Source organism: Poecilia reticulata, chromosome 7, assembly GCF_904066995.2.
Source record: "Poecilia reticulata chromosome 7, P_reticulata-male-v2, whole genome shotgun sequence".
Classification (NCBI taxonomy): domain Eukaryota; kingdom Metazoa; phylum Chordata; class Actinopteri; order Cyprinodontiformes; family Poeciliidae; genus Poecilia; species Poecilia reticulata.
Window position 1 is genome coordinate 3,074,136 of NC_088836.1, and position 24,247 is coordinate 3,098,382.

The 24,247-nt window shown below is 38.9% G+C and overlaps 1 protein-coding gene across 2 annotated transcripts; it reads left to right on the top strand.

Moving 5' to 3' along the window:
• Nucleotides 1–468: 468 nt before the first annotated feature.
• On the top strand, nucleotides 469–23,698 carry LOC103466868 (carbohydrate sulfotransferase 11-like). Of its 2 annotated transcripts, none has more exons than XM_017305922.2 (4): nucleotides 469–1,012; nucleotides 18,537–18,613; nucleotides 19,178–19,345; nucleotides 20,112–23,698. In XM_017305922.2, the coding sequence occupies exons 1-4, from the start codon at nucleotides 916–918 to the stop codon at nucleotides 20,793–20,795; spliced, it is 1,026 nt and encodes a 341-aa protein (XP_017161411.1). In that variant the 5' UTR covers nucleotides 469–915; the 3' UTR covers nucleotides 20,796–23,698. The 2 variants fall into 2 exon arrangements, with proteins under 2 accessions (XP_017161411.1, XP_017161412.1); XM_017305923.2 differs by lacking the exon at nucleotides 469–1,012 and adding an exon at nucleotides 17,647–17,734.
• Nucleotides 23,699–24,247: the final 549 nt, after the last annotated feature.

Sequence of the window (24,247 nt, forward strand, 5' to 3'; positions counted from 1 at the left end):
TCTGGTTTTTGATCAAATTTTATTTCTCTTGAAAAAAAATAATGTATGTATATTACACTTGGACTATTGCTACTTCGAAGTCACTTGACTATCGTATATACGAAATAGTAACAGCTACAGACGTTTACCACTTCTGTTTAGTAGCTAGAAGAGGTATTATAAGACATATCAATGCAGGAAGAGCCTGGCTAAGGTGCTACCTTCAAGTTCTCCTTGTAGAGAAAGTTAGCGCAAAAGAAAATACCGCTGAAAAACAGTGGCCGAGTCTGAATTCATCTATATAAGTTCCTACTCAGACGTCAAGTTGTGAAAATATACCGGACTTTTATTATTCTTATGCTTAGCAACTAAAGCGTACCAGAAAGAAGATCCGCGCTGAGCCGAGTTTCTGTGCACCATCAGTTCCTGAATGCAGCTCAGATGATAGAGGGGGGTGCGGGAGGAGTGGGTGGGTGGGTGTGACGTCATGGCACAGTGCCCCCTCCATGTTTGGAGGAGAAGTTTGTGTTGCTTCGACAAACTTCAGACACCGTACTGTAGATGCGTGGAACACAGCAGACCGTTAACTCTTTTTCTGCCCCCTATTTTCCGCTGGTATCAACTTTGCATTATATTACATTTCGTACAAGTTAATTATTTTGCTAGAAATAATAACGCTCGTTACAAATCCCGACCAAGGCTCGCTCTTGGAGCTGAATTTTATGCTCCGTTCACGGACCTTCAATTACATCTTGGTTCCGCTGGCCAACCTCGCTGCTATGTTTTACTTCAGGTTTGTTTCCGGTAGTTAATACATGGAGACCGTCTGTTCCGTCGATTGCCTCGCATGTTCGCATCCTACGTCGGTCGGTTTCGTATGAACCATTGCGAGACAGCGACGTAGGGTTGGAGGCTCCGCGAGCGGAGCCAGACTTTATGATGGGGATGCCCAGGGGAGGACGTCTGTTCCTGGCGACGTGCCTCTGCTCGTTCTTCGTTCTTGTTCTTTACTTCCAGAGCATCACTAAACCAGGTATGCATATATACAGTCTTCTTGAACTTTCAGACATTATAGAGAGATATTTCTATTAAAAATTTCTTATTTTTTGTGACCAGGTCACAATGCTGTTTTTTTTTAAGTATAAAGCCCGTTTATAGTTATTTTTTTCACCGTGTTCAGTCCTGGCAACTGAGGCAAATAGTTCAGTGGGGCTGGTTGCATTGCAGTGTTATTGTAGGTTTGCTTTCAAAAAGCGAAGGATGGAACAACAACAACAAAACTAGAACTGTGCAGGAAATAAAAGATAATCTGAAAAAGTGTTTGTATTGACAGGCCACGTTATTAGGTGCACCTGTTCAACTGCTTAATAAATCTAGTTTGCTAGTTGTTTGTATCTGAAAGCCTTGTTAATGTCAAAGGTCAAAAGACACACACACACACACACACACACACACACACACACACACACACACACACACTAGTTTAAAGTGAAAGCAGCAATAGCTGAATTAAGCTCTCACTTGTTACAACCTAGTTGTGTATAACCTTGAAGCCAATTGGCTACAGTTGCAGCAGACCACACCTGGTGCAAAGAAAAGAGAAAAAGGTAAACTGGGGTTGCAATTCTCACAGGTCTGCCAAGGTGGGAGATAAACAGATTCCTATTTGGTCGGAATTCGGCATAAATCAGTGGCTAGTTTCTTGGCCGGTTTTGTTTCCATAGCTTCCAACCTAGCATCATTTCAATGCCACAGCATACCTGATTTTATATTGTTTCTGACCATAACTGTCTTATTGTAAAACACAGTGTACTTTTTTTTATGACTATGTTCAAAAGAGCTTTCTCTTTTGAACATAGTGTCAGTTTTGCTTGTATTTTTCATCAACAACAATTAGACACTTTAGTATAGGTGTAAACCAGATGGTTTGATTAAAGTGAATGAAATGATGTATGAATTAGACCCACTGTGAAGACTGGAATGTTTTCAGAACCCCCTCTTCGTCCCTCCTGAAGACCCCCTGCACTCCACGCGGCTGTATCCCCCTTTCCTCTTCATGCTCTTCTGTGTCTGTCTCCGGCTGAACCCCCTTTCCGCAGGGCAAATGGCGGGTTGACAATTTCTGCAGGTTTTTTTTAAGGCAGGTTGCAAGTGGCTCTTTGGACCTTTTTCTATGGCCAATAGAAAAAGCCACTATTTAATTACTATTTAATTTGTAATTAAATAGAAATTTAATTAAAGGATTAATTAAAGAATTAATTACAAATAATTCTGGCAGTTTTCTCATGTAAAAAAACAACATCAAAAAACTGCTCTGTCACGAAAATTGATATTCCGTGATAGAATCACTCTAAAAATACTTGTGGTATTATTTTAGATATATTTTTCAGTTGTTATTAAGTTGGAAACTGTTTTTCCCCCCAATTTTAATATCACATAGAAGGAAACTTTTTCATCTTCTTTTAAGGTTTCCTTTACTGTAAAATCTAATAACAGAAATAAAATGTTGTTCTTTGAAATGACAACAAAGTTCCTGAAGTAGAATTTGATCAAAAAATTGTAAGTTCTCTACACTGTAAAACAAAATTAACTCACTCACTTTGACTCAGTTTAGTTTTCTTGCTGCTTTAACTCAGTTAAGTTGTACCAACTTTAACTTCCAAGTTCAAAACACTTAATGAAAGCTATCCATCCATCCATCCATCCATCCATCCATCCATCCATCCATCCATCCATCCATCCATCCATCCATCCATCCATCCATCCATCCATCCATCCATCCATCCATCCATCCATCCATCCATTTTCTTCCGCTTATCCGGGGTCGGGTCGCGGGGGCAGCAGCTTCAGAAGGGAGGCCCAGACTTCCCTCTCCCCAGCCACTTCTTCCAGCTCCTCCGGGGGAACCCCAAGGCGTTCCCAGGCCAGCTGAGAGACATAGTCCCTCCAGCGTGTCCTGGGTCTTCCCCGAGGCCTCCTCCCGGTGGGACGTGCACAAAACACCTCACCAGGGAGGCGTCCAGGAGGCATCCTGACCAGATGCCCGAGCCACCTCAACTGGCTCCTCTCGACGTGGAGGAGCAGCGGCTCTACTCTGAGTCCCTCCCGGATGACCGAGCTTCTCACCCTATCTCTAAGGGACAGCCCAGCCACCCTACGGAGGAAACCCATTTCGGCCGCTTGTATCCGTGATCTCGTTCTTTCGGTCATGACCCAAAGCTCAAGACCATAGATGAGGGTGGGAACATAGATCGACCAGTAAATCAAGAGCTTCGCTTTTTGACTCAGCTCTCTTTTCACCGCGACGGACCGGTACAACGCCGGCTTCACGGCAGACGCTGCCCCAATCCACCTGTCGATCTCCCGCTCCCTTCCCTCATTGGTGAACAAGATCCCCAGATACTTAAACTCCTCCACTTGAGGCTGGACGACCTCCCTGACCCGGAGAAGGCACTCTACCCTTTTCCAGCTCAAGACCATGGCCTCGGATTTGGAGGCAATGAGCCTCATACCGGCCGCTTCACACTCGGCCGCGAACCGCTCCAGTAAGAGCTGGAGATCACGATCTGATGAAGCCAACAGGACCACATCATCCGCAAAAAGCAGAGATGCGATCCTAAGACCACCAAAACAGATCCCCTCAACATATTGAGGGGATATTGTAATATATGTTGTAAGTATATTAAATAAAAATAAAAATAGTCAGTGTGCCGTTTGTAGGGCAGACTGCCTACAAACGGCACACTGTTTGTGCCGTTTGTAGTCTGGAACTGGAAGACATGTTTTTTCTCTTTTTAAACATTAAGAGAAATGTTTAAAAAGTTGCCCCAACTTACTTAGTTAAGTTTTTACATTACTACGTCAATTTGACATAACCTAACATGTTACTTTTTTATAATTTATTTATAATTTAAGTCAACTTTGTAATGTTAATTTTTTTTTTACTTTAAAATGTTCATTCCTTGATTATAAAATGTGCTAGTGAGTCTAAAGGAGAGACATGAAGTTTTGCGGACATTATTTTATTCAAGTCAGGAAAATGTTTAAAATTCATACAACAATAGCATGCTTTCTGTATCGGCTGAGGCGTAACAGTTGATGGCAGAGAAGCAATTGGCCGAAGAGAAAAACATGTTTTATTTACATTTTTTTAAAGCATGCATGACGAAGAAACAAGAAAGTGAAAGCAGGAGAGCAGTGGAGAAGTTGATCAGCAGGTTCCGTGTTGAGTGTCTTTCTACGTCAAATCGATTGGAAATTAAAATTTGATGTAAGAAAACAAAAAAACTCCACACCTGGCCGTTTCCCAAATCACTTTGGAGCTGTCGTAAACCACCTTTTATTGCCAGACACCAAAACACTAACCACATGTTGCTGACCCTACAAACGGCACACTTACAGCACTCTCATTGACTTACCTCCACACGCCCCGGCCCTGACTGCCCGGCATGTTCGGACTCGTCTTTTTGCTAAGAAAACCACACATGAAGCCGGTCTGAGCCACATTAGATGGCACTAGTTCACAGAATGTCAACAAAGCACGGGCCTTTCTGTAATTACTGTTTATGCGCGCAAAGTGAGGCCAAAACCAACCGGTCATGTCTTGTTCGGTTCTGTGTTGCTGTGGCAATTTGTACCTTTTTAATTTCTAGCATCAGTTCATACATTACTAGCAAGAAGAGTCTGAATCTATGGCACTTACTGCCGTTCAAACAGTTCTTTGCGATACAGTTTGGAGCATGCAAACTATATCACGGTTTAGAAGGGTTAGAAAAGTTTGAGGAATGGCCAAAATGAGACAACACTTTTAGTTTGTCCTCTTTTTCGTGAACAACTAAAGAGAGGGCATAGGAAAGGAGGGGCTTTCCTATGCCCCTCCTTTATTATTATTTTGCTGTAATAATAATAATAATAATAATAATTATTATTATTATTATTATAATAATACTATTAATAAATATTATTATTATTGATCTAATAAGAATCAATTTGGCTGGATAATAAATTGTCCCAGAAGTTATGATAATGTTGTTTTGAGACCATTATAATACAGAAGACCATTATAACAACGTAATAATGCAAGGACACTTTGTCAAAGACCAAAATACTTTAAATTCTAATGAACATTTAACACTGGAACTGGAAGACATTTTAAATATCCAGAATAAATAAATGACACAACAGAACCATCATCCATCCGTTATCCGACACACTTATCTCTTGTGGGCTTGCGAGGGATGCTGGTGCCTGTCTCTAGTGGTCATTGGGCGAGAGGTGTGGTCACCCTGGACAGTCAACCTCAGGGCAACAGAGAAACAAACATGACAAACACCCAGGCATGCACACAGTCACACCTCCAAGGAGAATTTAGAGAGATCATGTTTTGTCATGTCAAAGTCATGTTTTAGGACTGTGGACAAAAACAAATAAAGTTAATTCTAAAGTCTCTGTACAAAATTGTCCTTCAAAAAGACTGATGAGTTTTATCATCCCATTTTTAGTAGAGAGAGAGAGAGAAAAGAACAAAAAACAGTAAATCATGAAAATGGAAATTATATTATCTCGTTTACGGTAATACTGGTACATTTTTTAGGTTGGGGAAAGTGGAGCAGTTGCATAAACTAAACCTTTTAACTCTCCAACCATAAGAACACAAAAATATATACAATCACAATAACAACAATTACGTAGAATAGAATAAAACATTTTGCATGGCATACGTAAATGTTGTGATTTAGTTTGGTTAAAAATGGTTATTGCACTTGAAATAAATTACGTAATTGCCAGATTGGCCCCATGTCGCTTTCCTGATCTCAAAAACAAAAAAGAGGATGAATGCTATCTGCTGCAATATTCCTTGCCGTCTTCCATGCTCTTTCCGCAAACAAATGAGACAGAGCTTTTGTGGTTTCACCACTATTGTACCTGCCATTGAAACATTTCTTAGAAAGTTTGATGGTTTGATGAAAAGTTAAAACACTCAACAATTGCCTTGTCTGCAAGCTCTAGAGATTGTGGAGTAACCCCAAGACCATTAGGTCTTCTTAAAAGATTTTTTTAAGAAAAGGTATTGCAGTTTTTTAAGTACTCTAGTTTTGGTTTAGAGGGTGGGTGTTTTGTTTCAAGTTACCACAACTTTAGTTTACTGGGCTCTTCATCTCGGAGAAACCCAGACATTTTTCCTCCAGCTTAACAGTCCATTTTACAGACTAATAATTCCATGAAATCTGTTGGTCTGTAACTTCAGAGCCAGAAATTTGAATTGTGGGATCTTAAAGCACAGAAAGCCAGTACTCTAGGTACTGCAATTTAATCAAGAAGCATGGATCAGTGTTAACTCTTTACAAGGAAAGGCTTCTGTATTATCATTTAGTCACCATCTTTCTGATCTGGAGCTAAAGCTTTAAAAGTCGAGTGATGCCTGGTTGGGAAACTAACAACAGCACCTGCTCAACACACCAGCCACATTGGCAGAAGGCTTGTGGATGAGAACAGAAACTAGCATTAACCTACATCCTCTACTTTTAGTCATTCTTCCAGATCGCTGTAAAAATCAGTTGCACATTTTGATTTGAAGCTACGAGGACAGACAAAGGTCAAGTCTGTCCTCGCTACCAACTGACATTTTATCTGAGGCAGATAAGAAATCGCTTTCAGAACGTTGCCCAACTCTTAAGAGAAACAGGAAAATGAGCAAAAGAAAAACAGTCCTGGCAGTTACTGGCTGAATCCTGTGGTTTGTGTTGCATCATTGTGCTGCTGTGGAGGAATTTCTAAAGAACTACAGCTCTGCTTCACTTTGACAATGTTGGTTGACGCTTCTTGCTTCTTCTGACTTGTTTTCTGGTGAATGTCCTGACAGCCTGCTCAAACAGTTAACAGCTATAGAGACAAGATGCAGTTACCCCTTCAGTGACCTTTTGGTATGCCAATTAGGTTGACTGTTTTAGAACTGGACAGGAAGCGTATTACTTATTATTGTTCTGCTTTCATTGTCTAACATCCTGCTGCAACACTCCAGTGGCTTACAAGAAAAAAATACAACTCATGTCCAGCATGTGATTAGGAACATCCAGTAATTCATATCACATGGATTTCTCTAGCAACATCTAATATATAACTGACTACATTCTTTTTCTGTTGACATGTAGTTATTAAACAGCTGTAGTGTAAAACCATTGAGCAGCTATGCATTAAGAAGTTAGAGTAGTAATGGGCTTGTATCTCTGCCAACATTATGGTAAAGATGGTATCTGATTAAGACTACTTTTGTGGTCAGTTTCTTTTTATCTCCAGTTGCTTTTAATGTCTTTAATGTTAGGAGAAAATTACATAAGGATTAGTAATGTCAGTTTTAATTAGACTTGACCATTTTTAAGCAATCATTGCCTCAGACAGAGAAGAAATGCAAGCATTAGCTTGGTTCCTCCTTCACTTGTGAAAGCAGTTAAGCACTTTGGGGGAATGCTCTGGATTGAATGTAATTTGGTTTATGGGTGATAGATTTGTTTTACAGCTGGAACATATGACACAGCACAAGGGTAATGTTGTCAGACAGTAGCAGAAATATCTTACAGTCAGTCGAAACAGTGACGGTAAACAGACTTGGATAATGACTTGGTGTACAGTCATTATCACAGGGTTTCTATGTAGTCTGGAAAAGTCTGGAATTGGATTTTAGTGTTTTCAAGGTGATACAGGAGCTTTACTGGTCTTCTTAAGTTCTTAGAAATCAGAATTGTATCTAGGGTTACAGCTCACAATTGTTTTAGTTATCGCTTATTCTGATAATTTATTAATCAGATAAAAAATGGCACATTCTTCAGATTGTTCAATTAGCCACTTAGATCTTTTTAGACAATATTAGAAATGCATTAGAAGATGCAAATTGACCATTAAATTGTTAGTTTGCACGAACAAAACATTCTCTTTTAAATAAAAGAATAACAATTATATTGCCTAAAATGGCATTTAGTTTACGCTTGATCATTTGTATCACAGGATACATCTGCAGAAAAAAAGTACTTCTAGCATCAGCATGTGAAAAGCTCAGTACAATGTAGGAATGAGCTGGTGATCAATTTTTGGATGATTGGCTAATAATTGGATAATAGGAGGTGCTTAATAGAAGATTTTTCCCTTTTTTAACAGAAAAAAAGCTAAAACTACAACACTTAAGGAGTCTTGAGTAAAATATATTTACAAAGTTTTTTTTTTATCATAAATGCAAAATGTATATATTTTTTTTGCAGTTTGGGCTTAATTGCTGCACGAATGTTGTTCTCCCAGCAAATGACCTTTTATAGTCTGCATACTCCAGTTAACAGTTACTCAGTTACTAAATTAGATGACGATTATTTCAGTAATTTATCCATCACAATGAATCCGATTAATTGTTTTCTGTCTTAGTTGTAACGTTAGCTTCTAGCGTTAGAACAGCTACCATGTAGCATTACTTTATTGATTTAATTGACCTTACCTAAAAGCTAGAACTAAATTTAGGGGATTTTTATATTTTTGTCTTTGTATCTAAAATAAAATAGCAATGAATAAATTCAATAGAATAATATATTTTAACTGTTGTAATCAATATCCTGACTGACTTTCAATGGTGGAAAGACAAGTGTTTGCTTTTCAGTTTAGAAAGCAATAACATCATCTTAGACAATGGGAAAAGCAGCATTTTTAATAAAACCTTATAATTGAGACGGAAATCTTCTAATTCAGCTTGTTTTGCTTAGTTGCAAAGTTATTATCTGGATTCTGTTTTCTATAAACTCAAAGCAGAAACGTTAAACCTGTGGTTTCCTGTCATAAGTCCTATCGTTATCTCTAATTTATTGCGTATTGCATGTTGTCTTAACATCGTTCAGACCTTACAATATTAGAGATAAAACACCCCGTTTTTTTCCCCTCAGAGGTTTTCTTTTATGCGGTTTCCCTGACTCAGCAGTGCTGCAGCACAGCATCCTTTCGGCGTATGAATGAGTCGCTGTCGACAGGATCTGAGCTCATTAAAGAATAGTTGGGTAAAGTGTGGGAAGTTCTAAAGAAATGGAAACATCAGAGGCTGCACGGGGAAAACAAATGCTACATTTCTACACTTAAATGTGTTAAACAATATAAAATGCAGCATCATTATTAACTTTCATCCAACCTGTTCTTCATTGGTACCATCTTTTTACATTTACATGTGGAGGAAAACTTACTTCTATTCCTCTATCGACTTTGGAAAACCATAACTAATTGCCTGACCGAAAAAGACGAGTTGCATCCAGACACGTTTTTAGGTGCTTGTCAGTTCCACAGTGGCTAGATCTGTTGTGGTTATTTCATAACTGCTAGCATATCCACATCCACTGGTCAAATCTGAACCTCATTTTAAAGAACAAGTAAACTGCCAGAGCTGGATGACTTGTAATGGTTGTTTTTGCCAGCTGCTCTTCCTGTTCTGGGCTTTGACTTTTCTTGCCAGCATGATATCAAAACAAGGTCCTCTACTTCTGAAGACATGTTATTCCTTCTGGCTGTTATTTTACAATCTATTCAAGCGGGGGGAAACAAACCCTATACGTCTTATATACCATTTAGCCTGCTGCAGCTTGCCCCATTTTAAATGCAGTACACACAAATTTGCTTGTGTGTACTGCACAAGCAAATTTCTTGTGCAGTACATATAACATCAAAAACAGAAGCGTCAAGCTATCCTCATTTTGTAAACTTGAATCTAAACAGATTGTCCGGGTCCGGCTATGACTGTATTTCTGAGTGTGTGTTCTCAAACTCATGCTCCACCTTTTGGTTTTTGTATTCATTTTTAGTCAATTTAATAGATGAACTCTCACCTTGCCCAGCCTTTGTGTTCATGTTAGAAATGGGATTTATCACCTTCGTTCGCCACACACAGAAACACATCTATCAGCTACGTGCTGCCACGATGAGCTCCGCCACCCGTTTGTTGAGACCGGGATGATATAAAATACATTTTCCAGTTCATCCATAAAGCTACACTTATGTTAATCATCTAATGAACAGCAGCCCGCCGTGTTCAGTCTAACCGGTCACACACAGTGCTTTTCCCCGCCGTTGGTTCTGAACCGGCCACCAGGCAGCAGCTCTAGGAGGAAAAAGTTCACACTTCCAAATATATGCAACTTGTATGTGATCTCCCGTGTGAACTGCAAACTACCTGAAAGTGTTCCACATGCGCAGTAGAGGGTGCAGTAACGTCACACATAGAGAGCGTTCTCAGTATTTTTCTAACCTCCATAAAAAAAGAAGTGCTCATTGTTTGCAAAAGTAAACATGGATGCTAATGGTGGAGCATATCTTACGATGTTGAAGTTGTTGTCCGACCGGAGCCAGCACATTATCAACTTAATCCTCATTGTCAGCCATGTCTGTTGTTTTCCTTCCCGCTTGTGCATATCAAGGGACAGAATACTGACATTTGTCGAGTATCAATCACGTTCAGGTTGGTTTGAACTACAAGGTTCATTTAAATTGTTCCAGAATGTGACCTGGCCATTCAGACTCAGGTCACATTTGAAAAAATTCAACACGTACTGGATTTAGAACCCCAAGTGACCTGGGTCGGATTAAAAAAAAGACAATTCAGATCTGTGTTGTTCAGACCGTCATGAAAAGATCAGATACAGGTCACATTATGGCAAAAATATCTGATTTGGGTCACTTCAGGCTGCAGTGTGAACGTAGCTTAAGCATCACTTCTCTGTGTAAAACTGACTAAACACCTTATCTTTGATATTTCATGGTCATACTTTTCATTCAAATTTATCTTTATTTTGATACCAGAACAATTCAAATGAACCGTGTAGTTCTTGAAATATAACACATTTTTGTCATTTTAAAGCTGATTTCTCAAAAAGAGGCCTAGGACTCATGGGTACTTCTTTTATTTAAATGGGGACTCACAGAAAATGTGCTTCTGAGACTTTCAGATTTTTTTTTCTCAAAACTTTTACCATAGTAAAAGCTTTAATTTCTTTTTAAGCTATTTTTTGTGGAAGCAAACAAGCAGATTTCTGTTCTGCATTTAAAACCTGACTTGCAACATGTATTCATATTGGTCTGCTTACTCTGTTGTGCAATCATTAAATAAAAAAACAAAACCTTTAAGGGAAGATGCAATATCTATCTCTGCCTTTTGCATTGTGAAAGAAAAACAGGAAGTGTGGTTGTAGAGCAGGATGGTTAAATGATGCTAAGCTTTAATATTTGTTGGGAGCATTTAGCCTATAGCAAATGCACTGTGCACTCAAACATCTGTCAAATTTCATTTAACTTAATACGTAAAAGTCAGTCATACTTTACAGAAAATCTCTATTGAAAACAGTGAATGACTTCCAAATTTTACCACCATGACTGCTTCTTATTAAGTTGTGTTTATACAGCTGTATATAATGCTGCTGCTAACAGGCTACGGCCCCACAAACCACTGGCAGTCTGTCTTCCCTCAGTGAAGCCATAATCCATCAAAGTGAAGTCTTTGAATGTTGCAGGGAAATTAGATTTGAAGCTGTTGATGTCTTTCACATCAGTGTAAACTGACATTATATCCTTTAAGATGGGGCTCTTTGAAACAACAAATGAACTGGTTTATGTAATGACTCAGGAGCAGAGTTACTTATTTGACTCATCTCTCTCTTCAGTTTATCAAAAAGGAGGGGAAAAAACAGTGTTTGCTTGTGTTCTAATTAGCGACACAAGATCGAATTTTGTTCAATTTGAAAATACTTTATTTTTCCTAAAGTGAAGTTAAATGTAACTAATATCCAACTTTCTTCGACGAATCATTGCTGATGGTGTTGCTGTCAGTTTTAACCCTCATAAGTCGCAAGAGAGCCATGTGCAAGTTTTTTACCTTCTGCGTGGTCCGGTGCAGTGTGTCATGCTTACACGTTTACATTTTTTTGGGGGTGTGTTTTTAGGAACTGGTCAGAAGGTTAGCAAAATGAAGATGGAGCACTTCAGGATAGAAATTTTTTACTTTTTTTAATACAATTATTCCCTAAATAACTAGAAAGACTATCAAATGGAACGTCTAAATGGAAATTGGAGAAGCCATTGTCCATGGTATATGCTACCTCCAGAAAGATGCTAACTAGATACAGACATATCAGAGCTATTCCATTTTGCTGCCACCATAAGGTCTGGAACATCTGGAGATTGTGAGCTTTTTAAACTTCAAGACCAGGTCTAAACAAACAATAATCCAAACTGTAAACAACGGCTGCTGCTGTCCTATCTCCCTGCTGGAATGGTTATTGGTACCCCATTTTCTCCTTCAGATACTTCCAGTGTTTTTTCACACTGAAATTAGCTTATTGAAGCTGTCATTACATGGACATCCTTTCCAGTGCAGCTAAGTGAAAATGTCCATATTTGCTCTACTGATGACTTATTTGTTTGCGATCCCAGGGTTTCCCCCAGTGTATTGTAAGCCTGGCGGCCCGCCATGCTTTTCTAGCCCCTCCTCCAGGCTAAGCGTTGCTGTTTACGTTTCTAGGAAAACAAAAAAAAAAAAAAAAAAAAAAAAAAGAATCGTTTTTTTCTCTTTTTTTTAAAGCCGGGCTTCAAGCGTCTCTTTATCTCTTAGCATTTCACTAGCAGAGCAGATTTATTCCTAAAGGATAGGTTTATAATAGATAGGTTTATAGTTTATGCATTTAACTTTTGTTGCTAAAAAATATCAGCACCTCTAACAGCTTCTGTGTTAGATTTAGTGAAATATAGGAGAAGGGAGTAGTTTAATTGGCCAGCCTAAAAAGCAGTAAGTTATTATCGCAGTTTACTAATTTGTATTTGTAAATTCAAAGATTAAACTCACAGCATCAGATTGTTGCTACGGTAACAAAAAAATCTAACTATAAATATTGTTATTTTAAGTTTTACTAAGTAAACTTGCCAGCTCATTAAAATCTTGTACATAAAATGTTAAACAATTTAAAATAATTAAATTTATGTATGCCTAAACCATTGAATAAAATTTAACAGCATTGATAATCTCAATGAACAAGTGTTACATTTATGTATCTGTGGTCTTTTTTAAATTATTAGCATTTACGGGGACCCTGAAGCCCTTTGGGGCCTGATGGAGCCACTGACTTAATTTGGATTAAGCAGAAGGGCAAATTTGTTGTTTTTAGACTAGTTGTGGATTTAAATAGCATTTCACTAGAGATCTTTTCCCGTAACATATAATTACACAGTAATATTTTTACATTTCCTGTCAACTTAACATCTTTTAATACAAAAACAGGGTGAACCAACTCGACGCCCCGACTCGATGCCCACCGGGCTTAACAAGTTTTCTGGGGGAAATCGTGCGATCCGTATCTCTATTAAAGAGGAAATGCATTATTTTCATTTTATTTGAAGAAAGGGGAAGTTAGTTTAGATTAGTTAAGTGCTGTATGTTTATCCTGATATGTACAAGGCTTAATGGAGCCCTTCTTGTCTCTGAATGAAGCAGCGTGACATCATATGATAGTCAGACTGTTTTACCAGGCGTCCAGTTTCCACATGTACCCCTTGAAAGCAGAGGGTTGGGGCAAGCGGCTAATAGGATTGAGGGCTCATCTGCAGGCAGTATTTTGTCACTTCCTTGCTGTGAAAGGAAGTGGTGGTTTTCTGGTGCATGTGACAAAACACATCAGACCGAAAGAGATGTGGTCTGTGATAATCACTATGTAGTAGTCTGTCTGCTTTTTACATTGACACTCTCAAAATGCAGAAAAAGTCCATAAATGTGTTTGATCAAATGAGATGCAATTTTTGTCTTTCACATACTAATTGAGTGGAATGTATACATTTGTATGAGTAAAAACTTGATTAACTCTTGTTTTTGTGGATTTGTTTGTAACTTTTGTTTTATGTTGCTGTCTGTCATTACCAGGTCTCCCTTAAAAAAGTCTAATTCTAAGGGAGACTTGGCAATAATAGGCAGCAGTATAATTTCAGTGATGACTACCTGGTTAAATCAAAGTTAAATAAATAAATAAAAAATCTGTCTCTGTATACATACGCAACAACTTTATTGTAATGAATGTTTGACTCAGATCTTGTGTTGTGACTGAAATTTGTAGTCAGCTGCATTGCTGGTATTCAGCTAACTACATGCTTCGTTTTAAGGTGGTAAAACAAATAGCTTGTTGTATTTCCTCTTTGCCACCCACTTTGCAGATTACTTTTTTCTGCTCCTGGTCTGAGTGCTCAACCCTCCCACAATCCTAAGAGACAGAGTTGTTTAAACCCCACAAGTTTTTTACTCAGTGCTAGGTCCAGCAGAGTGACAATGTGCACTTTTACGAGTTTTTATGTGTGTATGTGTGTGTGTGATTTCAGAAAGATCGTCAGACACTTATCTTGCCAAATGGCACTTCCTCCCTGTGACATTTGCCGTGCTTTTCCTGAGCATCACGCTAAGACGGCAGACGGGTTAAGAAACAAGGTCCATTGAATCCAGAGAGCTTTAACCCGTATGCGTCCTGGTTGGGGTCGCACCTATTTTCCCCTGCTTCTCCCCTGACTGACCGTGACATCATCACACTCTTCCAGAGTATTGCGCTAAGACCATGGGACGTTAAACCCAAATCGGGTCCAGATAATTTATGTTTTTGCACCTGCCTTTTAATGACCTCTGTAAAGTTTTGTCATAAAACAAAAGTTGTTTACTTTGGCATATTCTGCTTAACAAGTATGCTCTTATTTTGACCACTGATGAGCACTTCCACCTCATTCTAATGATGAAACCCACATGCGTCATGCTGTTTTGTTCTGAAAAGTCAGCACAAAATGGCAGAAAGAGGAGAGGAGAAGCAGCAGACCAGAAACACATTGTGACACGGCTAATCTGTTCAATCACCTGAGGTTTGAACTTAGTGGTCTATGAGCAGCTAATACAAGAACTGACAGGAAAATATGAAATAGTTGCTGATTTTATTTATTTCATTTGTACTTTTGAGTAAATAAATTGCCTGTGATGTTAGAAAAAAACAGTTCAGGAACTTTGTACAAGTCAATATTGATCAAAATAAGTGATTATACAGTGATTATACAACTGGTGCATTATACAACTGGTGCAACTGTATACAGTGATTATACAACTGACTTTAACCCAATGGCAAAACCAAGAGATTCCACTCGTTGCTTTACATTTTTAAAACTTTACTCACAGGTTTGAGCTCTTATGGCAAAGTCTTAATATGGAGTCTTGTAAAATCATTCAGTGGTACCTGATTAATATCTAATACTCTGTCCCTTCAGGGGTTTCTTTCAGCAATCTTCCTTGCGTCCACTCATGTCAGTAGTTTTCAGTAGATTTTACTCATTATTTTGGTTTCATTCAATCCCTTTAACCCTTGTATGTAGAAATGGGGTCCAACCTACCACACACGTAAAACTCATATCATTTGCCATAGTCATCTACGTTTGCCTCAGTCCTCGCACGCACAAGGGTTAAAAAAAAAACCTTATTTTTAACAGTTATTTTAAAAAAAAACAACATAATTAAAAAAAAAAATTCAATTAAAAAATAATCTGAAAATGAATCGTGGTAACCTATATCATCCAAGTATCATCCTCTGTAAATCTGTCTGGCAGAGACAGAGACGTTGGAGTTGGGGATATGATGCTTGCTCAGTATGACTGATGCATCCATGAACCTCCTTTTCAACTCCTCTTGTTCAAGTATACTAGTTCAACTATTATTTGAGCTTTTGAGAATGCAATCTGCCTTTTATTTTAAATTGAAATTAAAATAAATAAATGACAATGCATCTCAAATAATTAACAGTCTCAGTTCATATTCTGTGATCATGTATTTAGGTATTTATGCAAGCAGAGCTTCTGACCTACTTTCTGGCTTCCTAAAGAAGGGTCCTGAGTTTGCCCGAGGATTATTTGATGCCTGATTGGTTGTGTGTGTAACCTGGATCTGTCTGTCTGATAAAGCAACTGTGAAACATGAATGTCTCTGCAAGAATAAAGATGTGTACAAAATATTGTTTCCAAACATTCAAAAGCTTCCATTAAAAACTTCTAAAGCTCATAATAGTTTGGCAGCAGCATGATGATTGCCTATTTGTGTTTTGTGAAGGTATGTTAAACACTGCTGTTAAGGAAATTGAGGATTTTGGTCTCGATCAGAATGCAGAAGCAGAGCGCTCTACAGTAGACCTGCTGTACATTTTGCTGCGTCACCGTTAGTGCTGTTCTTCCGCTTGTTTGGATTTTTTCTTCCTCTAACTTAAGGGAAGCAATCATGATTTACATCTTGAGTTTAAGCTGCAAATCATGTACTGCAGTACGGGCTTCTATTATCACAGGAATTTAAATTTACAATGATAACCTAATACAAGTGTATGCCTTCTGACAGCAGTGAAACAAGCATGCCTTTAGAATGCAGTAAAGTCAGCAGGGAGCACAGCATGTGAGCCCCAGCTGGATTTTATACTTGTGTAATATACACAGCGTTTTTATTGCTCATATTGTTTCTGCATAAATATGTGGAGTTTTCATCATAAAAAAATAGTTCCCTTCACGCTGCTGTGCCCTGAAGTTACCCTCACCCCCACCTCTCTTTGCCTTTTCCTCATTATGTGTTTTTGTTCGATATCATTAGCATTGTAACAAATCTCTTTTCTTACTTGAAGTGCATTTAATGCTGTTTTCACACCTTTTAGTATATTGGACTCGGTTTGATTGGACCAAAACTGCAACATTTGTTAAATTTTCAGCTGGTGTGGCTGACTTTCACACTGCATTGTGTCAAATGATTTAAACTCTTTGAAAACCTGTCCCCCCTTTGCCTGTGGTGGTGCTCCACCAACAACTACCGAACCAATGGAAACAACACAGAGCGCAACTTCCTCCTTCACAAAATGTAATTAAAAATGGAGTGGCGTGAGACTTTAGTGGTTCTATTATTTTACTTTTGTAATTGGTAAAAGATCACGAGTCATTTATTTTAGTGTATCACCAAGTATGCGTCTGCGGTTGTAAAAATGTCTGCACATGTCCGGCGGACGACCGCACTGAGTCCGTCTTGGAGTATTTGCAGTATTTCTGAGAAGTGAAGTACACCTGAGTCTGTTGGAGGCAAAATTAAACTGCACCTGCTCATATTACACAGCAAGTTTTTGCTAAGTAACCAAAGAGTTAGGTAATGTCAGAAACCTTTCTCAGCTAGGCGGTGAGAGGTTGACCAGCTAACCTCATGAAAAGTTAGCCTCACATGGTAACCTCACATGAGTGCCATACATCCCCCAGAATGCCATGTGATTCTGGGACGGAGTTCAATGAATTGATCAAAATTCTCTCAGACGTATTTTCTTTTGATATCAATATCAATATCTGTCTATTGCAGTATATATTATTATTATTTTATCACCCAGCCCTACTACAGTGACATCTTTGCGCAGATATACTCCAATGCCCTTGGAAATCTGTGCGTGATTAACCCCTAATGGACTGGTGCAGCTAATTAGCGTCATTCCTCTTTGGTTGTCAGTACAGTGTAGGCCAGTGGTGCCCACAGTGGGTCCTGGAGGGCCGGCATCCTGCATGTTCTAGTTCTCTCCCTTTTGGTAGTAACAACCTCCTCGGCTTGTCAATGTTCTTCTTAGGCCTTCTAACGAGCCATCATTTGATCCAGGTGCGTTAAACCAGGGAGAGAAGTAAAGCATGCAGGATGCCGGCCCTCCAGGACCCACTTTGGACACCAGTGGTGTAGGTGCTGTATACTAAAAATATTGGTTGATACATATACCTCTCATTCTAAGGATACTATTAGAAGTGATTTGATGCCTGTTTAGTTGTCCAGGTGTAAACTCATAGAGGTGTGCAATTGGCAGAATGCAGGGAATTTAGGACATAACCTCAATAAATAATCTTAATCCTAAGGTTGTGCAAAAAAAAAAAATGTTCAGACTTACTAATGTCTTCTACATGTGATACATTAAAAAAAGACAGCGTCTGACCAAAATTCTAAATATTAAGTTCAAAATTTAGTTTTTGTTTGACATAAATTGAAATGTTCTCTGTTCTTGCCCTTTTGTTTTCAGAACTTCCTGTTTTCTGCAGTAGCTGTAAGAGCAGCTCTGTAACAAAAGTCTCCTCTATTGTTGGGTAAAAAGGTTGGGCAAATGACTGTTAAACAGAAGAAGTCAGAGCGCTGTTTTTTTAAAGGCAAAGTTTGTTGGGAACAATCTGTTCCTATGGATTGTTTAAAGGAAGTAGGGAGGATTTCCCCTGTGAATAAATCAGAGCAGTAGAGTGGTGGAAAGTTGGCTTGGAATGAACTGGAAAAATATGACACAGTGTAAAATGATTTAGTATTTTCACAAGCACTTAGAGTAATGTGTTCATCTAAATAGGTACCCTGTCAATAAACCACTCTTAAAATTTTTAGGAAAAATGACTGGGGTGTTGAAATCATGCTGATGGATGCATTAGAACAGATATTTTCTAAATGTTTTATTCAAAAGCTTTCCTTATATAAGATGTTCATGAATCACTTTCTCGTTTTTCTATAGAACCGGCTTTGAAGACTGGCAGCAGACCTGGGAAAAGTAGAAGAAGTCCTTTACAGACCCTTTACAAAGGAGACCAGGTGACAACAAATATACACCTTTCTCTGAATTTATCCTGAATGCAGCAACCACATAACAATTACAGCTGCATAATACAGCAATGCATTAATGTTTTAACAATTATACATCCTTTATGTAGAGCAAAAAGGCCCTAGCACATGCAGCCAAAAGCTCTTCCATATGGTTCTCCTAAAATGCCAGGACAAGACAAAAAAATAAAAAAGTATTTTGTGGCTGAAATTCCAGCTGGAAATGCTGCTGCTTCTAAACCTAATTGTTTTTAGTCACAGATTTTTAGGTATATTTGCAAAGAATTTTGCTATAGTTTTCTCCTCCAAAATCTACATATAGAAGAAAAGAAATAGCAAGCATATTGGAGAAAAATTAAGTCTTGAAAGAACTAAAATTTGATTAGTAACAGTTCTGCCTTTCACTAATGAAAATGATAACGACAGAAAAAAAATCTATTTCTATCAGTGAAGTGTTAGACAACCAGGCCTTGATGGATACAGTTCGTCCCATTGCTTTTGTTTAAAAGGCTGTTTTTGATCCTCCTCTCACTCGACCTGCTTCATCTTCATCAGAAGCAGCTGAAGCTGCCGGCAGCTCAGAAGTCCCTCCAAGGCCGCAGGAAGGTGTTGGACCAGGCATGTCTGAGCCACACGAAGAAGCGCCGGGTGCTTTCGCCAGAGGATCTCAAACACCTCATTGTGGACGACAAACACGGCCTTATTTACTGCTACGTACCCAAGGTTGGTTTCTGTAGCATAAATCCCACGTTTGTGGGGCTGGGGAGAGTTAATAATCAAGGACCAAAAAGCCTTGAATTGCTTTCTACTTCTTTTTTCTTTTGCTGTCATAATTCATAAGTAATAATAAGAAGAATTATGTTCTTCTAAAACTTTAGCTATTGGCACAACAGTAACTTCCTTTATCTTCAGTATCTGTTCATTAGATGCTGAATGGAACAGTTTTTACAAATTTAATTGAATACTGAGTGGAAGAAACACAGTGAGTCTTCAACTTGAAGAGAAAGTAAGGATGAGTGAAACCAAGCAACACCCAAATATTTTCACACCCCTATAATCTCTTCAAAACGTTAAACTTCTGTATCTCATTGGAGATGTTATTTGATAAACTACATCGCATTTGTTGTGGTTGTGTTTACCCAGAATGCCCTGTAATAGTCTGCTTCCTGCTCTTGGAGCGGTCTCCGGTTCACTTGCTGCTGATATGCATTCGAACTGCATCAGAGTTCACTTTAGCCGAACCCAGAGCTAGGTTTTTAGACAAGAACAGAGTTTGCTGTTTTGTTCCGCATCAGGGTTCGACTGCGCATTCACTCCTCCCCAAACAAACTGAAGTTTCTAGACAAACAAACTAGAGTTTGATAAAGTGGACTGAACAGGGCTGGTGTGAATGCACCCTTAGAAGTCTCTAGAACTTTACAACAGCCTAACTAAAGTGGGTTGATGGCATCTCACTGCTCTCTGTTTGTCTCTGTTGTATGACCTCCAGGTAGCCTGCACCAACTGGAAGCGTGTGCTGATGGTCCTCTCCAGTAATGGCCGTTACTCCGACCCTCTCGCCATCCCTGCTAACGAGGCCCATGTGGCAGGTAACCTCCGCACGCTCTCTGAATTCTCTGTGACGGAGATAAACCAGCGCCTCCGCAGCTACCTCAAGTTCATTTTTGTGCGGGAGCCCTTTGAGCGCCTCGTTTCAGCCTACCGCAACAAGTTCACACGTAGTTACAACACCGCCTTCCACAAGCGCTACGGAACCAAGATCATCCGCCGGCACCGGGCCAACCCTCAACCGGAAGCCCTGGAGAAAGGAAACGACGTCTCGTTCCAAGAGTTCATCCAGTACCTGGTGGACCCCCGGACACAACGGGAGGAGCCTTTCAACGAGCACTGGGAGCGGGTGCACTCCCTCTGCCACCCCTGTCTGATCCACTACGACGTGGTGGGGAAGTATGAAACTCTGGAACCTGACGCTCAGGCTGTGCTAAGGCTAGCGGGGGTGGAGGGTAAAGTTCAGTTCCCAACGTCTGGCAAGAGCACCAGGACTGACGGCAACATGGCAGCACGGTTCTTTAAGCACATCAGCCCCTTTTATCAGAAGAAACTGTTCAATCTCTACCGCATGGACTTCTTACTCTTTAACTACACCACACCGGAGTATCTGAGGACTCGATGACTAACAGAGACGAACGAGAGGATGCCACGTCCCATCCACACTTCAGAGTGATGATTAGTTTGCACGTCTCGGTTTCTGTTGAAACGACTGATTCCTACTGAGTCCCTAAAGGGACATAGAAGAAATAAAGAAACATTCTCATGTGCACAAGATACTATCTGGTGCATATGAGAAAGTTTGTGTTTTTATTTTTCTTCAGTGTCCCTTTGGGGGCTCCGTAGATTCCTACCTGTTGGGGGAAACAAACACCAATCTCTGACAGACAGTTTCCAGACTGATGTAGGCGAATCACAAACTCTTACAAAGAGGTTATTTTTTGTGACCGTTTGATTTGACTCCAGTTGTCGTTGAGTCGGTGAAAAGCGCCTCACCAGCATTCCTGCTGTGCCCACTACAGTGATAATCCTCTTGTAGATTTCCTCTTTTAGGAGAATCAATGAGCCATAAATGAAAGCCGGTGTTTTCCAGAGGAGCCGGTTCTCCTCTTTTGCTGGCGATTGTGCTGACTGTGAAGTTTTCCTCTAATTGTTTCCGAGCTGTTATGGAAAGCCTTAATTTATGTACGTATGTCAGCACAGAGTATTTATTGTCGTGTGAAACGAGGTGTGAAAATAATTTAAATGAAAGGACAAGAGGGTTTTTTTTTCTTTTTTTCTTTTTTTTACCAAATGTTAGAGTTCAGATTAAGAAAACGTTTTGGGTATTTGGTAGTCTTCTTCAGTTCTGTGAAATTCTCTACTCAGCATCTTTCCTTGCCTGTATTTAGCTCCGGGACTCTGGGGCTGAACAAACAAGCGCATAGCTGTGGTCACGGCGGGGTCCGGCCCAGCGCTCCCCCGGTCAGAGCCGCCCTTGTTAGAGACGGCATCGGCAGACGAAGGGTTAAATCCACCTACAACCCTCTGCACTGCAGCGCCTTGTTTCAGCAAAAACGCCTTGGAATTTCTGGAGGGATAATTTGGAGCTTACTATTGGAAAACAGCTTCTTAATGGGCTTTACTGTCTTCTGCACCCAAAAGAGGAAACTTTGACACATTTGTGGCTTTTTCTGGATCTGTAAGTTGGATTTTACCGCACATTAAAAAAAGAAAAGAGTCCAAGTGTTTGACAAGTACAGTCATCCGTCATTGAGTTGCATTGTGGGTAGTGTAGGCCCAAAGAATCTGGAGATTTTTGTTCTTTCTTACTTCAGCTGCTGAACCTCAACTTTAACTTTAAGAAATGTTATTTTTGTATGATTTGTTTTGGAAAACAATTAAAGAACTGAAAGGTTCAGTATGTAGGATGATGTTCTGTCTGTCCACAAGTGCAGGAAGTTAAAAATGTTAAAACATTTCAGTTTTTCTGTGCTATTACAGCAACAGATGGATGTTAAGAGGAAGTGAGAGATCAGCGTTGTTCTGTTGCTGCTTTTAGAACCAATTCCTGACAGAGAACCATTTTGATGCAATGCCTCTTAAAACTTCTGTTAACTTTCTGTGGACAGTCCCTCCAGGATTTTTCAATTTTTTGGGGTTTTTTTTGCAATCAGTCATTGATTTTGTAGCTGTACTTAAGAAATATTTGCAGATTCCTTCCAAAATGTAAATATAGAAGAAAAAAAAGTTTTGTTCTTTGCATGAATAGCTTATTTTTGTTACTCCCCACATCGATTACCATCTGACTTTAGTAAGGCTGAAGCAGCAGTGTAGTAGAAGTAAGAAATACTGCCACCTGCAGGTGGGAGTTAGCATCACTTAAACCCAATGTTTTTGACCATTTTTACAAAAAAAAAAACAAACAAAAAAATTGCAACAAACACAATTATGCATTGGTGTCATTAACAGCCAGTTTCAGTACAGCAGGTTTGCTTTTGAGTAAAATTCATAGGACGGAGGTGAAAAAAAAATCAAACAGCCTGATTATATAAAGACAAATAATTGCTGTTTCTGCCAACATTTTTAATTGTAAGAAGATTTTATTTTGCCTGATAATTTTGCACAAATTAAAAATAGAAAGCCTCCATCTTGTTTGTGAAAGTCAGTTGACGGTGTCTGTTCTCATTATTGCCCCACATTTATATTGAAACAAGCGGCAAATAATTAAGTTTATAAATGTCAGTGTTTTTGTTGTCGGGTCTTAAATTAGGCAGAATAAAAGTTAATTTCCTCTGTAGTTTGACGAGCTGTTTCATTCAAAATTAAACAATTAATGAACAATCAATAAGTACTCCATCAAAGAAAAAATGTCCTCATGGGGAGCTTTTTTGTCAATCAGTTTTATTTCTTTCATAATTGTGTTTTATTCTGTGATACTTTGTGAAGTCACTGTGAACAGAGAAAACTTCGCCTCCTAATTTGAAAATACGAGCAATTGATAAAGAGCCTGAAATAAAAGTCCAGGAAATACATAAAGTAGCTTTATAAAATAAAACCGTCACAAAAAACCCGCTATGATAAGTAAAACCCAAAATTCATATATATCTTGAAATAAATACACATAAAAATAAAATAAGCTACCTATTTAAAAATTAATGACAATATTTAACTAATGGAATATTTATTAATGATTTAATAATAGTATTTATTTATTTAATTTTGAATGAAACAGTTTTCCATAAACTACCAAATTACAATCATTTTGTTAAAAAACTTGACTGTCGCATGGCAACGGTCCAATCAACACTCAACCTACATCCCATAACGTCAACCATGTAAACACTGACAGTATTTCAGTTAAACTCAGCAAATAAAATGTCTCACTCAGATTCAAGCAGACTCAGCCAGGTGTTTAAATGTCTTCTGGTGTTTTCGTGTTCTTTTTAGGTTCTATTAAAATGTTCTGTGATGCACATCGTGAGGTTTGGTTATCATTAGACTTGAAAAGTCTGAAATTCAAAATTAAATGAAGACCTGAAAGTGTTAGAGGAACTGTGTATGTGTGTGTGTGTGTTTTAACTTGGAAACACTCAGGGATTCCTCAGAGGGAGTAAGTGGAGAGAAGAATGTCCGGGTTTCCCTCCTGAACCGTTTCAGTTCATGGTGGTGCTCATTTAATGCAACTGAGTAAATCCAGGAGGATAACACAGTTTAACACAAGAAAAGATGCTTTTAACGGTTTTTCACATTTGTCACCTTCAGGTTAGTTTCCATCGCATTTAACTTGGTTAAAAAAACAACAAAACAGATATTTGGCCCAGAAAAATCCACTGCTAGTCATTTTGCTGTTACCGGGACTTTGTGGAGGGAGAGGGTCAAGCATTTGAATATGGCTGAAATAATCTGTTCACGGTGGATATTTTATGTTAACTTTAACTGTAATTGATTTTGAACCTGCAAAGGAGTAAATCATCCTGTTTAAACATTTTAAAGTTTTATCTGTGATCTACGCTTCTCTGGAACACACCTCTCAGGGTTTCATTTTTTAATATTTAATGTTCCTATCATTTTGTAGTGATCGTAATTCAGTTTCAC

Bases quoted from the DNA above. Each gene is read 5' to 3' on its own strand.
- LOC103466868 (XM_017305922.2), top strand. From the start codon at position 916: ATGATGGGGATGCCCAGGGGAGGACGTCTGTTCCTGGCGACGTGCCTC. The intron at 1,013-18,536 runs GTATGCATATAT...GTTTTTCTATAG, and splicing joins CCAGAGCATCACTAAACCAG to AACCGGCTTTGAAGACTGGC. The intron at 18,614-19,177 runs GTGACAACAAAT...CATCTTCATCAG, and splicing joins CCCTTTACAAAGGAGACCAG to AAGCAGCTGAAGCTGCCGGC.